General features: G+C 45.4%; 1 protein-coding gene across 1 annotated transcript in view; it reads left to right on the top strand.

Annotated features, from left to right (window-relative positions):
- Positions 1-9,182, top strand: part of LOC119349928 (putative disease resistance protein RGA3) — a 32,020-nt gene extending 22,838 nt beyond the window's left edge. Inside the window, exons 4-6 of the mRNA XM_037618020.1 lie at positions 3,356-4,304; positions 6,257-8,656; positions 8,794-9,182. Of these exons, the coding sequence (XP_037473917.1) occupies positions 3,356-4,304; positions 6,257-8,656; positions 8,794-8,802 (3,358 nt within the window). The 3' untranslated portion in view covers positions 8,803-9,182. The remainder of the gene's footprint in view (positions 1-3,355; positions 4,305-6,256; positions 8,657-8,793) is intronic.
- The last annotated feature ends 4,848 nt before the right edge of the window (positions 9,183-14,030 follow it).

The following is a 14,030-nucleotide window of genomic DNA, read 5'->3' as shown; positions in this document are numbered from 1 at the left end:
GGGGTGGTGGAGGGGCAAAGAAGAGGGGGATGGAGGGGGGCTCTAATGGAGGGGTGGTGGTGGGGGAGCATTGAAAGGAACAAGCAGGGTGCAAGGAAAGGGGGAGAAAGGAAGGGGGAAGAAGAGAGGGGAGGAAGAAGGGGAAAGGTGGTAGGTGGCCGGCAGGCATAGCAGTAGCGCGGGTCACCCATACGCGCTACTGCTATGGCAGCTTGCAAAATATCTACAGCTAGGGTTGCACTACTTATAGCGCTGGCCAGAAACACACGCTACTGGTAAAATGTTATACATAGAAAAATTAGCAGTAGCGCGCTTTGTAAAACAGGCGCTATAGATACTATACTAGCAGTAGCGCAGGTTCGAGGACAGGCGCTGCTGCTATTTTTTGACCGGGGGTGTGATGTGTTACACTTAGTACTAGCATGGGCCCAGGTAACAAGCGCTGCTGCTAAGTTATACCAATAGCGCTGTTTGTACACAGTGCTACTACTATATACTAGTAGCGTTGGGTTGCAAACAAACTCTACTGGTAAACTTCTATCTATAGGCATTTTCCTAGTAGTGAGTAGTTGAACTTACCAGTAGCGCTGGCCTAAAAACACGCTACTGCTATAAAATAGCTGTAGCGCCGTAGCAGTAGCGCTGGTGCCCGCGCTACTGGTAGCACAAAAACCGGCGCTACTGGTAAGCATTTTCCTAGTAGTGAAGGGTGCTATGAGAGGCGACGCGCTCGAGAGACGGGAAGGGGAGGGATGCAATTTGCAGGGAAGAGTGCGGGAAATAGGAGGAGGATGTGATGGAGACAACAATTGTATGCAAATGTGCAGGGAAGCTAAAGAAAGCACCGCACTGGACACCTGTATGGACATATATAGCAAAAGCAATGATGTTGCCATGGCACCGGAAGCAACAACTGCAACAACTGCATACCCGGGTGATTTAAACTTCGGGTAGATTCAACAGTAGATTATGAGAAAGCCAGTTCACTTTCACTCATTTAATCGGGTGTTGAACTATTCAACGAAATTATGATGCATCATTTTCCGTATTGCCAACTGATGTTGACCTATTCTACAAAATTAGGATGCGTCATTTTCCATACTGCCAAGTAGTCGGGTGTTGAACTATTCAATTAAGTTAGGCTGCATTATTTTCTACATTGCCAATTAATCGGATGTGGAACTATTCAACAAAATCAGGATGCATCATTTTCCATATTGACAATTAATCAGATGCTGAACTATTTAAGGAAATTATTCTGCATCATTTTCCATATTTCCATGTAATCGGACGTTGAACTATTCAATAAAATTAGGCTGCACCATTTTCAATGTTGACAATTAATCGGATGTTGAACTATTCAACGGAATCAGGATGCATCATTTTCCATATTGACAATTAATCACATTTTGAAGTATTTAGTGAAATTAGGCTGCATCTTTTTCCATATTTCCATGTAATCGGATGTTGAACTATTCAATAAAATTAGGCTGCACCATTTTCAATGTTACCAATTAATCGGATGTTGAACTATTCAACAGAATCAGCATGCATCATTTTCCATATTGACAATTAATCGCATGTTGAAGTATTTAACAGAATTAGGCTGCATCATTTTCTATATTGCCTATTAATCAGATGTTGAACTATTCAATGAAATCAGGATGCATCATTTTTCACATTGCCATTCAGCAGCAGATGATGAACCTCTGTGAAAGCCAATTCCCATGCGATTGGAAAAGTCCTACTACTCTGTGGTCCAGGGAGGCGCGAGTAAGTCACTTTTGCTCAATATATCGGATGTTGAACCACTCAATGAAATGATCCTTTTGTGTGTTATTATGTTTCACCTTTCCTGTATATATATGCAATCTGACACAGACGATTGGTCATTATGCATTCACCTTTTTTCATCTTTCCTTTCTCTAAAGTGAAATTGCAATTCTGTAGATGGCGAGTTCATATTATTGTTCTTGTGTAGGGATTAATTAAGCTTGTTAGTGAGCAATAATTTAATATGTACGTACCTTTCTCTGGTCTTTGTCCTATACAGTATTCTTTTGTTGACAAAAGATGTGAGATCTAACCAACTTCTGGCAGATATGACTACTTGTGATAGAGCAACTAATTGTCGTCAGACGGAGTACAAGACTGTTGCTGCAGATTATTTTCGTATTTGATTTATCCTTGGGAACATTTAATTCTTCCGCTTGTTTCATATACCACTGTGCTTCTCCGCTCGAAGGATGAGAAGATTTCAAACATCTGCAAACTAGGCAATTGTTTGGAAAAGGCAATGATGTTGGCATGGCACCGGAAACAACAACTGCCTACTAGCACTACATTCAACAAAACTGTGAGAAAGCCAGTTTCCCAGGCGATCACACAAGTCCTACTACTCGGCGCGCTGTCCCGTAAGGCGCGAGTAAGATAAGACTTCACTCTCACTAAATTAATCCAATGTTGAACTATTCAACGAAATTAGGATGCATCATTTTACGTATTGCCAATTAATCTGATGTTTTAACTATTCAACGAAATCATGATGTATCATTTTCCATATTGACAATTAATCGGATGTTGAACTAATTAACGGAATTAAGCTGCATTATTTTCCGTATTGCCAATTAATCGGATGTTGAATTATTCAATGAAATTAGGATACATAATTTTTCATATTGCTAATTAGGGCCCAAACCGGGGTAGACGACTTAGCAGAGATGATGAACCCGTGCCAAAGCCAAGTCCCAGGCGATTAGACAAGTCCTACTACCCCTTAGTCCAGGGAGGAGTGAGTAAGTCACTATCGCTCAATTCATCGGATGTTGAACCACTCAACAAAATATCCAGTTAGGAGGAGTGAGTAAGTCCAGGGAGGTGCATGGTTGTCCATCTTGCCAATAAATGACCAGTTAAAGTGATGAAGCTGACCCTGATGTTGATGTTGAAAACGCTTAACATATTGATATGACTCACTTTTATCCACATAAATAAGTATTAGGAGGCATAAGCACAGAAGTATCACGCATCTGCAACTACTAGTTTGTTTCCTCCCCACCACCGCTCTAAGCCAGGGAGCTCTGTACTCCAATCATAACAATCGCTAGCTCCTCGCTGGCAGTTGTTGTCCGCATCGCTTGTAGGTGGAAGAAGAGAAGCAGAGCAGCAGCAGCAGCAGCAACGAGCAGAAGAACTCGCAGCACAGAGCCAACAGGGAGGATCAAAGCGGTCGTCCTTAGAGGTAGCTAAAGATCTCTTCTTTTTCCAAACCTCTATTCTCTTTGTCCCTGCCTTGCTAGTTGCTACCTCGTGTAAAACAATTCCCCATTTCACTCCCTTTAATCTTATTTCCCAGCAAGAAGATTCTTCGGAGAAATCCACAGCATTACATGGCCACTGCTTGGGACGTTGCCTTTGTTGGTTGGTCCATGATCGTGTTGGGTTGGTTGGTGTCCCCCATCATCACCTTGCTCATGCCCAAGATCCTCTCATACTTGGGGTTTGGGTTTGACACGTCCCAGAAGCTCCAAGAGCTGGAGTTCCACATCATCCCGGAGCTAGAGAACACGCTGCGAGCCATAGATCAAGAGAGGATGCTGGAGAGAGGGAAGAAAGTAAAAGGCGATGTGGCCTCACTGGACAAAATTTCCGTCATGCTAAGGCACGCCCGGGAGGATGCGGAAGACATATTCGATGATGACCAGGAGATCAAGTTGTATCGCAACAGGTTTTGGCATCGCCTGTACCGCGTATTGGCCACATGCATCGGTCGCTGCAAAAGTAGCTGCGTCTGGATTTCATGCATCGCCCAAAGTGGCTCAGCTCCGCTATTGCAGTCGGCGCGGGAGTTCTCCTTGCGTAGGTCAGAGGATGGACTTACCCAAGTGATTGGCATCGTCCGGAGCGGATCAGCTCGGCTATTGCATTGGGCGCGGAAGATATCCTTGCCTGGGTCAGAGGATGTACTTCCGGTGACTACCGGTGTTGCAGACTCGGAGGGACCAGCTCTGATGGCTACAAATGGTGCTGTCACAGACGAATTAGTTTCACTGACTACCAGTTGTTCCTCGGTCTTAGTTGGACCGGATCCACTGGCTACCAATGCTGCCGCCTCAGATGGATTGACAGTTTCGGTGACTGCACCCTCAGAATCCTCGGGATGGCGGCTCTCTTTCTGGTGCAGCTCCTTCGAGTTCCTCAAGAATTGTTGTAGGTCCATATTCTGCTGGTTAGTTCATGCAATTGAGGCCACCCACAATTATCGGGACTGGTCCTATGACGTGGTTGGCATCACAGGTTACAAGGTACCCCAAATCTAATATTCCGTCTATGAACATGTGTAAAAACAGTTTCCTTTTTCAAATTTGTGTTACTCACGGAAGCATGTGCACTTGGGAGCCATTTCGCACACCCATATTTTCCTCCCAATCATGTTTCAGCATGCAAACTGGAATTATACATTTATGTTCTGGGGACAAGCATGATAATCAGTGTAATCATCTTATTTCACGTTAGTCACTGAGGTCAAAAAGGGAAATAAGACAACCCATGCTACAAACTTGTATTTACCGAAAAAGGGTTTCCCCCCGCTTTGTATTCCAAAGCAACCAACACCGATACATGAACGTTGGGGCGATCAGCACAACAAGCCCAAAAGAAAAAGAAGAAGAAGCAAATGCCAACAACGGCAGCTCGACAGAGCACGGATGACCCGCCACCGCTACGCCCACCAAAGACAAACCACTACAACCCGAGGCTCCGGACCACCTCATACAAAACAGCACCTCCAAGAAGGAAAGCGACGCCGACGACGCTACTGCCCTGACAAGTCCTAGGGTTTCCCCGGCACGCGGAGGGAGGTGGGGGATGGATATCACCGACACCCTCCAGGAAGGAATGGTGGCACCCGTAGGTGTCACCGCATCGGGGCCGAAGACCGCTAAGGATTTCTCCCGTACTCCAATCCCCGCCGCCCAACGGACCGGAGCCGACCAGCCAGACCGCCGCCCACCACCATGCGTCATCGCGGTTGCACCGTCACCCACGCCGCCTCACTGCGGACACCAACACGAGGCCAAGAGGACCGGAGAGAAGCGCCCCGCGGAGGGAGAAGCAGCACCGAAACCGAACGGGAGGGAACCACCTCCACCGCCGTCGTGCGGGAGGCCAGAGCCTCCGGCACTGTCGCGGTAGCCGTCCGGACGCAGCAGCAGGGCATGCCAGGCCACCCCTGGCCTGGCCAGGCCCGAAACGGGCCCGCTAAGCCCCGCCGCCACGCTGTAGCAAGCCGGCGATGGCGCCGCCAACACCCTGGCGCGCATCGCCTCTCCCCCGCCTCCCGGAAGCCACGAAGCAAACCCACACTGCCGCCAGCCCGCCCAGGCCCAAATGGGGCCCGAAGGGCCCAGATCTGGGCCGAGCGGGCGCCGCCAGATCGCGCCGCCGCGTCGCCCCGTCGCCAACGGTGATGCCGCCGTCCAGAAGCCCGCCCCCGCTCGCGCCAGGAGCCCCCGCCGCCGCGCTGGACCGCCGCCGCCGAGAAGCACCGCCCGGGGTCACCCCGTCCCGCGCCGGCGGACACCCGAGAGGGGAAAAGCCAGGGGGCCGCCGCCACCAGCGTCGCCCGGGCCAGGCCCGCAGCGGGCGCCGGCGACGGCGGCAGAGAGGAAGAGGGAGGGAGAGGCGCGCGGGGGGAAGGCTGGGCGCGGCCGGCCGCCCGCGGGGGCGGCTCGGTCGCGAGAGTTTTTTCTTCTGCGTAGCTTTTTGTTTCTCGCCGACCGACAGTTGAATACATGATTACAATTAAACAATTAAACATGCATGATTACAAATTCCATGGTTGGTCTATAAGGCACAACAATCAAGGCCCACCGGTCTGCCTCATTTTACGTAATTCATAAAATTGTTTTATTTGGCATGTGTTGTGCGCCACCTCAGAATTTGAATATAAGCAGTATTAGTTATCTATATCAGATCTTTCTTTGTTTATCGTTTGTTCTAGTACTGTGTTCGCTTCTACTTCCCTTGTTTGTATGTAGCACTGATTCCATATTAATAATACGGAATGATTAATAGGCATTTGATGTTTTTCTCATGGTCAATTTTGTTAAAACAATTATTTCTTTATTTTTTTCTGCAAGGCCATTTTTGTTGCACCAGTGATATCTAATTTGTTCCTCGTCATAGTCACCTATGGCTAATAGGAGTAGAATATAAATTTGACTGGTATACTCATTTGAGGTTTCACTTCTTGCAGGAGAATGCTAGCATATTAGATTTTGTCCTTACTGCTATCTCGAGATGGAAATTGAAGAAAAGAATAGAGAAGTTAGGAAACACCGTCAGTGAAGTGAAGAAGTCTCCACTCTTGGGTGTGGCAAGCAACAACGCACCAGATGATATTGCCAACAGGAACAGGAGCAGGATTAGAACTGCTAGCAAGCGGAAGGTATTTGGTCGAGAGTTGTTGCGTGATTATATCATGGCAAGGCTCCGTGAGACACCAAAGCGTGATGCAGCAAGCTCGAGTGCTAATCCATGTTACTCAGTGATAGGTATATATGGTGTTGCAGGGTCAGGGAAGACTACATTTGCAGGATATATTCGAGATTACATAAAGGAGGAATGCAGGGAGGAGAAACTTTTCGACACCATCATGTGCATTCATGTGACAGAAACTTTCAGTGTGGGCGATATATTTCATGATATGTTGAACGATATTACCGGAGATCGACACTCCAGTATTTCAGATTGTGTGGAACTTGAAGACAAACTGAAGGAAGCATTGCATGACAAACGTTTCTTCTTGATATTGGATGATGTATGGGTGAAGAACAAGAATGACCAACAGCTGGAGGAGCTACTCTCTCCGCTAAATGTGGGGATGAAAGGAAGCAAAGTCCTGGTGACGGCTCGAACAAAAGATACAATGCTATGTGCCGATAGACCTATTAAAATGCCTGATTTTGAAAAGGAACATTACTTGAACATGTTTATGCATTATGCATTGGATGGTACAAGTTTTGCTCATGAAGGATTTATCTCAGTTGGGAGAGAGATTGCCAAAAAGCTACACCAATCACCTATTGCAGCAGTAACAGTTGCAGGAAGGCTTGGGGCAAACCCAAATATCAATTTTTGGAAAAATGTTGCAAAGCTTGACATGTTGAATGACACCATGGATGCTCTTTGGTGGAGCTATCAGCATCTTAATCCGGACATCAGGCGTTGCTTTGAATTCTGCAATATTTTCCCCAGAAGATTCAAATTGGAAAAAGACCAATTAGTCCGTCTGTGGATAGCACAAGGGTTTGTAAAGACCAGTTGTGCAACAGAGGAGATGGAAGATGTAGCCGAGGGCTACATTCATGAGTTAGTGTCATACTCATTTCTGCAACGAGAAGGAACTAGTTCTAATACTAATTGCTTTACAATTCATGATCTGCTGCATGATTTAGTAGACAAGGTCGCTGGAAGTGATTTCTTCATAATCCAGAATGAAAGGAGCCAGAGAGGAGAAGGATGGAAAGGGGATGTCCCTCGAGATGTCCGCCATCTATTTGTTCAGAATTATGATGCAGAATTGATTAGTAAGAAGATCCTTGGATTGGAAAATTTACGCACTCTTATCATTGATGTTGTTGAAAAGGATGCACTGGTTGAGGGAAAAGTCATTGAGAGTATATGCAAGAGGCTTCCAAAATTGCGGGTACTAGCGGTTGCTTTCAGCGCGAAACAGTTTGGAATCAAGGAACCCAAAAAGTTCTCGGTACCAAAATCTATTGCTCAGTTAAAGCACCTACGCTATCTTGCTTTCAGGACAGACTACTCATGCTCTGTAACTTTACCAAGCGCACTAACTAAACTTCACCATATACAGCTCCTAGATTTTTACCATGGCAAAATGTTGGAATTCCCCTTAGCTGACCTTGTCAACTTGCGACACATGTTCTGCAGTGGAGACTCGAAATTCCCTAACTTGGGCAGGCCGATATCACTCCAAACGCTACCATGCTTGACAGTAAGCAATGAACAGGGTTATGAGATAAGGCAGCTGAGGGACCTGAAAAAGCTTCGTAGACTGGTGATCAGAGGCCTTGAAAATGTTAAAAGCAAGGAGGAAGCTCTTGAAGCCAATCTAGCTGCCAAGGAACGGCTCACAAAACTGACGTTGGAATGGGGTGGGGGTACAAGGTGCAGTCCAGAAGTTGAAGCAGAGGTACTTGCGGGCCTGTGCCCTCCCGTGGGGCTTCAAAAACTTGAAATACGAGGATACAGAGGTTCAAGGTACCCAGATTGGATGGTGGGTAAGCAGAGCGGTGGCTCAGAGGGCCTGCGAAATCTTTATCTCGAAGGATGCAGCCAACTGGGACCAGGTCCTCAATTTGAGGCTTTCCCTCATCTTCGTGTGCTCCAGATTTGGTTCTGCAGCTGGGACTCCTTGCCAGGCAACATGGAGCACCTGACGTTGCTCAAGAAACTGAAAATCATGGGATGCGAGAATATCCGGTCTCTTCCAACACTGCCCGAGTCTATTCAGGTTTTGCATCTTGAATTCTGCAACCATGAGTTGATGAAGTCTTGTAAAACAGCCGGACATCCAAACTGGCAAAAGATTAAGCACATCCCGAGGAAAACATTTTTGGTGATCCAACAAGTAAGAATGTAATCCCTTTTGCTGCCTTGCTTTGCCATTTTGTACGTGTGAACATTGCCTCTTGTGTGTATAATGGACGGTCTGGTACTAACTCGGCTTATTTTAGTTAATCCATTTGCTACTGGTTGACGTTTCAGAGGCAGTGAAGGACGTCTGATGTTGTTGCATCAGTCAGGAGAGGCTTTAGGCATGGCAAGACAGTGAAGGACATTTGATCAAGTTGGTTGGAATGCCCAGCGGAACTGCAGGTCCTGGTGCTTTCTCTTTTTCCATCGACAGGATGTGTTGCTGTTTCATGAATGTTGTCTCACGTTTCTCCTTCTTTACCTCATTTGAAGTGGTGTATGATATTAAAAACCTGCTTACTTTTCCACTTAGATAGGCTGCTCTGCATTTTAGAGGATTCAACTGATGTGAATGCCCTGAATGTGTAGTCCGTTTTCTCTCGTTTAGTTCTTCTTTTAGGATTGTCTTTGTTTGGAAGTGAAGGACGCTGCATGTTTCCAATGCTGGCATCTGGAATTCAGCCTGGTGAGAAGATCATTTTGTACCGTACAGCTAAAAACGAAAATCGCCATTTTGGGATACAATACAAGATGGTACCAGTGCTATGCTGGCAATTAAATCTGTTGTTTGGCATTTTAGTTCTTCTTTTAGGTTTGTGCTGTTGATCAGTAGTGTGTAGTAAGACACTTGGTTTTAGTTTTAAAAAAATGACTTGCTTACGCTCTCCTGAGCTTGTTACTATGTGATGGAACTTGTATCCTTGTAGCCAGGAACTCTGCGCTCACTGCTCAAAGCTGACGCGCCATGTCTCATCCATATCATCTCACCTTAGCTCATACAGCTGCATAGCTAACTAGCCACACAACTGGAGACAAGTGGAATAGTGTGTGTGTCATGGGCGACAACGATCAGTAAAGGGCATCACGACCGCGTGAGGAGGAAGTAGGTCGACAGCGCGTTGGCGAGGGCGGCGATTTCTTGCGGATGTGGAAATGTCTTCCATGTCAGCAATTGAAAAAAATAGAGGCTCTTGATTATTTATTTATTTGGTCTTGCTATAGTTAGTTGTTCAGCCAGAGTCCAAAAACACTGTTTTAGGTATGATAGGGGCGAAACTTTTTGTGGACAGTAATATTTGGATAAAATTAATTACAGAACTTTTTTGTTAGAAACACAGTGCACACGCAGACGCTCTGATCCATGGTGGGTTGGGGACATAACTACCTTTCTAGCCATCCAATCATAGATTGTTCCTCTGATTACGGAAAACTAGTGCAATGGAAATATCTATATGCATCGCAATTGTCCACTTTTATAAAAATGACAATGTGGAAACTTAGACATGCATCTTAGTCCTCAAGAAAATCACCGAATCTGCCGCATAGCTAGGATGAGCATGGCTTCTGCATAGCAGATGGGTAGGTGTTTTTCTCGGTGGCATTGTTGCGGCGAAATCGAAGTCGTCTGATCATGAGTGCGATGGATGATGCATGATAGCATAGCTAGCAGTGTCGTGCGGATCATGTCACGCCTTACTTTCCTTGCGTAGTTGGCATTGCCAACGTTGTTCGTCCAGTGATGTCTTAGAGCAACTGTCACATCCTGTGTTTTACATGAGTTTACTGAAACTAAAAAAGACAATTATTTGAGCCATCAACAAATTTCTCCGCGAACCAACCTGTGGTTGGATGGTTGGAGGAACAGTGGTATGCCCAGCCAATCAGGGTTCAATTCCTGGTGCTCGCATTATTGAGACGTTCCTAAAAAAATATTCAAAAAAGATTTTCTTCTTTGATTTTGAGTGTTTATTTTAATTGTTTTATTGGTGAAGCCACCGTTGTCAGCTGCAAGACACTACAACGGGCGCCGAGACCTCTGTCACGCTGCCGACCCAAAACTGCCAAGTGGACGAGGTCGTCGCACCATCGAAATTGCCGGCTCCTCCTGCACCCAGTGTCACGCCAGACCTCCGCGTCCTCATGGTGACACTTGGAGCACTCACCAACACTGAAAGTACTGATGTTGGTGCCATCTGAGCATTGATCGAGCCCCTTCAAGCCGCCGTCGTTGGCACCGGAGTAATCGCCGCATCCACACCAGTTCCAACCATCGATCTGACGGGAAGACACCCGCTCACGCCACCATCCAATGTATTATTTTGAAAAAATGTATATATTCACCGGTGTAACTTTTTGTGTTAACAGATCTATGTAATTTGTTTCGGTAATCATTTCTTTTGAAGAAAATAAAATAATTGTTAGCCAAATTGAGTTATTTACCATCTTTGTTTGGACCGGATATTTTTACCAAGTTACGTCAACATTTTTGTTGAATACATGAAATATTCTACGGACAATATTTTTGTCCGTACAAAATATTTTTAGTCATATAAATTTTAGAAAATGCGAGAACATTCCGTTTCAAATGTAGGCGTTTTGGCTCCTAGGTGCATATGTATCCATTCTTGAAATACACATTTTGAAAAGTTGAAAAATTCGGAACAAAAATCCCACATGTATATCCGGACATTTTATGTGCGTTCACAAGGTTTCGGTGAAAAACAACGTTTTTTGTGGCTTGTGTAAAAAAGATAAAGAAATGCCTCGTGAATAGTTAAAATGAAGCATCAGAAATTGTCTTTTTTACACAAGCCACAAAAAACGTCGTTTTTCAATGAAACCTTGTGCACGCACATAAAATATCCGGATATACACGCCGGATTTTTGTTCCAAATTTTTCAACTTTTCAAAATGTGTATTTCGACAATGAGTGCATATGCACCTAGGAGCCAAAGGCAATTACCGTATGTTTCCCTTATAAGGTGAAAGATAAGACCTTTTTTTTGTTGAAACAACTCTCGGGAGTTGAGTGAACATTTTAGTTTTATGCAAACGAAATAGTTTACCGGTGAACCACACTTCTTTTGCAACAGTGCCGAATGACTCACGCACCCTCCGATTTCCATCGCGCGGTCGCGCTTCATCCGGCAGTTGAGACGTGTCTCACCCTGCAAACCTTACCCGCGCGCCCTCTTCCTCTCGTCTCTCCCGCTCAGCCGCCTCCCATCTCTCCCTCGTCTCCGGCATTAGGAAGCGGGTAGGACCTCGACTAGGGCACCGGCGAACCAGCAGGAGGTGGCGCTAGGCAACCGGAGCACCTGCAGGCGGCAGTGGCGGCTGAAGGAGGCGACCAGCGGCGGTGGATTGGGCGGCAAGTGCATCAGCCATGAACCCCTTCTTCCTTCGTCTTCGTGCTCCGTGAAGGGGCGTGGTGCTGTACGTGCTCGGCGTGGGGGCCTGCGGCGCGGACGCCTTCAACCAGAATGAGTTCCACTTTGCACCAAAGGTATGGGCAGCAACACATCAAGTCCTCCCTCGGTTGACCCTTCTTGTTTCCTTGTGAATCAGTTGTTCTAGGATGCGATTGCTCCAATTGCAGCAACTTGGCTGCCCAAATTGATGCCTTGGGAAGCTTCGGCCCGCCTGGATGACTTGTACTAGAATTATACACTCCTGATAACTTGTACTCCCTCCGTCTAGGTGGATAAGTCATATTAGAAGGTGCATCACGACCTAGGTGCAAGCAGATTGATGGAAAAAAAGAATACTTCTCTCTTCTAAACATAACATTTAATCACAGTAGTTAAGAGGATGCCTTATTAGCTACCCATGCAGGCCCTCGTAATTCATAGCATGCAAAGCGCTTTTATTTCTTGCCTAATAACCGCATGGGCGTGCTGCATGCATTGGTCCTTGCGCGAGCAAAAAAAAGGAGGAAAGGGGTTTCCACGGGAGACAACGAGGCAGAGGTGAAAGCGCTCGCTGGCGAACAAGGCAGGGCGGGCATCGAGATGGAAAGTTAATGAACGGCACCTAAACATTTTGGAAAATCTAATTTTCATAAGGTGACTTACTCACCTAGACGGAGGGAGTACTGTACATCCCTCATAACTTTGTTCTGCACATGGTCGAGAACATTTTGTCTCTGTCCACAGTGGTGTTGACAATAATGGTAGAAACAATGATAAAGTTAATGGGCGAACGCTCCAATCTTGTGACAAAACCGGATCGGAAAGAGTCCTCGCAACGATTCTCTCTCTCATGATTTTTTCCTGCACATATGTGTCGTGGGCAAAAAACAATATAGCACACGTGCAAGGATTCGAACTCGAGTCATGGGGTTTCCACCGGTTTAACATTTCAACAGAATGACAACAGTGGATCTCAACAATCTTGGATACACAGAAGAACCATTCGTCCTAGCCAATGATGTGGCGCGGGTTTTCTATGTGAAGGACATGTCTACCCAACCGAGAAAAAGAAAAGATAAGGAAGTGAATACATCATATGATGAGTCAAAGTGCCACATACTTCTTCCAGGAAAAAGGAACATCGTAGGAGTGGAGGACAAGACCGACATGTCTGAAGATTATGAAAACTTTCATGAAATTCCTTCCTTCAAAGTGAAGGCTGACCCATGCATCATGTTAAACGATGAAGCTTATCCATAGTTACAACGCAATAAGCAAGGGATACACGCGAAGAAAAAGTGAAGATAACTAAATATTTTGCACCTTTGATTCTGGGTTGAAAGCCATAGTGTTATGCGCCACAACTATTCTAATGATGGCTTTGATCTAGAATATCACTCCAGTTACATGTCAAAAATGAAATCCCTCTGTAATAGACGAGTTCTCATCCGAAACCCTGACACTTCGAAAGAAATTGTCCAGTTTGTACACGAAGTGCATCTAATTTTTGCCGTAACCCTCTAAAACTTTTTAGCATAGTTTATGTGGGTGAAATTATGATACCGTGCCAAGTTTCAACGTTTTCAGAGTTCATTTCTAGTGCTTTTCAATTTCAAGGTCATTTAGCTCAAAATTTTTATCAAATGCATGAAAAATAGTAAATGAAGTCAGAAAATGGTTGAAAAATATAACATTATTAGGTTAACAGAAAATACAAAACTAAAACCTAGCTTTAGTCCCCGTTGGTGGCACCAACCGGGACTAAAGACATGCCGCATATTTTCACCAGTATTTAGTCCCACCTCGCCAAGTGACGAGCTAGTTGACCACCTTAAATATCCGGGTTGTCCAGAAGGGATAAGTTTCTGACACCATTATATCCTTTGTTAAGGATTCATAGTAACGGTCTATCTCCTTAACATAGAACACAATGGTGTCGGCTTTTCTGAAAAATTATATAACATGAAAACAACATAAAAAATAAAGTGGGTACAGAAAGTTGTGCCTACTAAATTCATCAACCTCACGCCTCTTGAGAATGATTCATTAAGAAGGTTGATCAAATCTTATTAACAACCACTTCCAATTAACATGTACCCGAAGATTTTTCGTAAAACA

This window comes from Triticum dicoccoides, chromosome 1B, assembly GCF_002162155.2.
Source record: "Triticum dicoccoides isolate Atlit2015 ecotype Zavitan chromosome 1B, WEW_v2.0, whole genome shotgun sequence".
NCBI lineage: Eukaryota > Viridiplantae > Streptophyta > Magnoliopsida > Poales > Poaceae > Triticum > Triticum dicoccoides.
The sequence above is the reverse complement of the archived record's forward strand: the minus strand, read 5'-3'. Positions and strand labels throughout refer to the sequence as shown.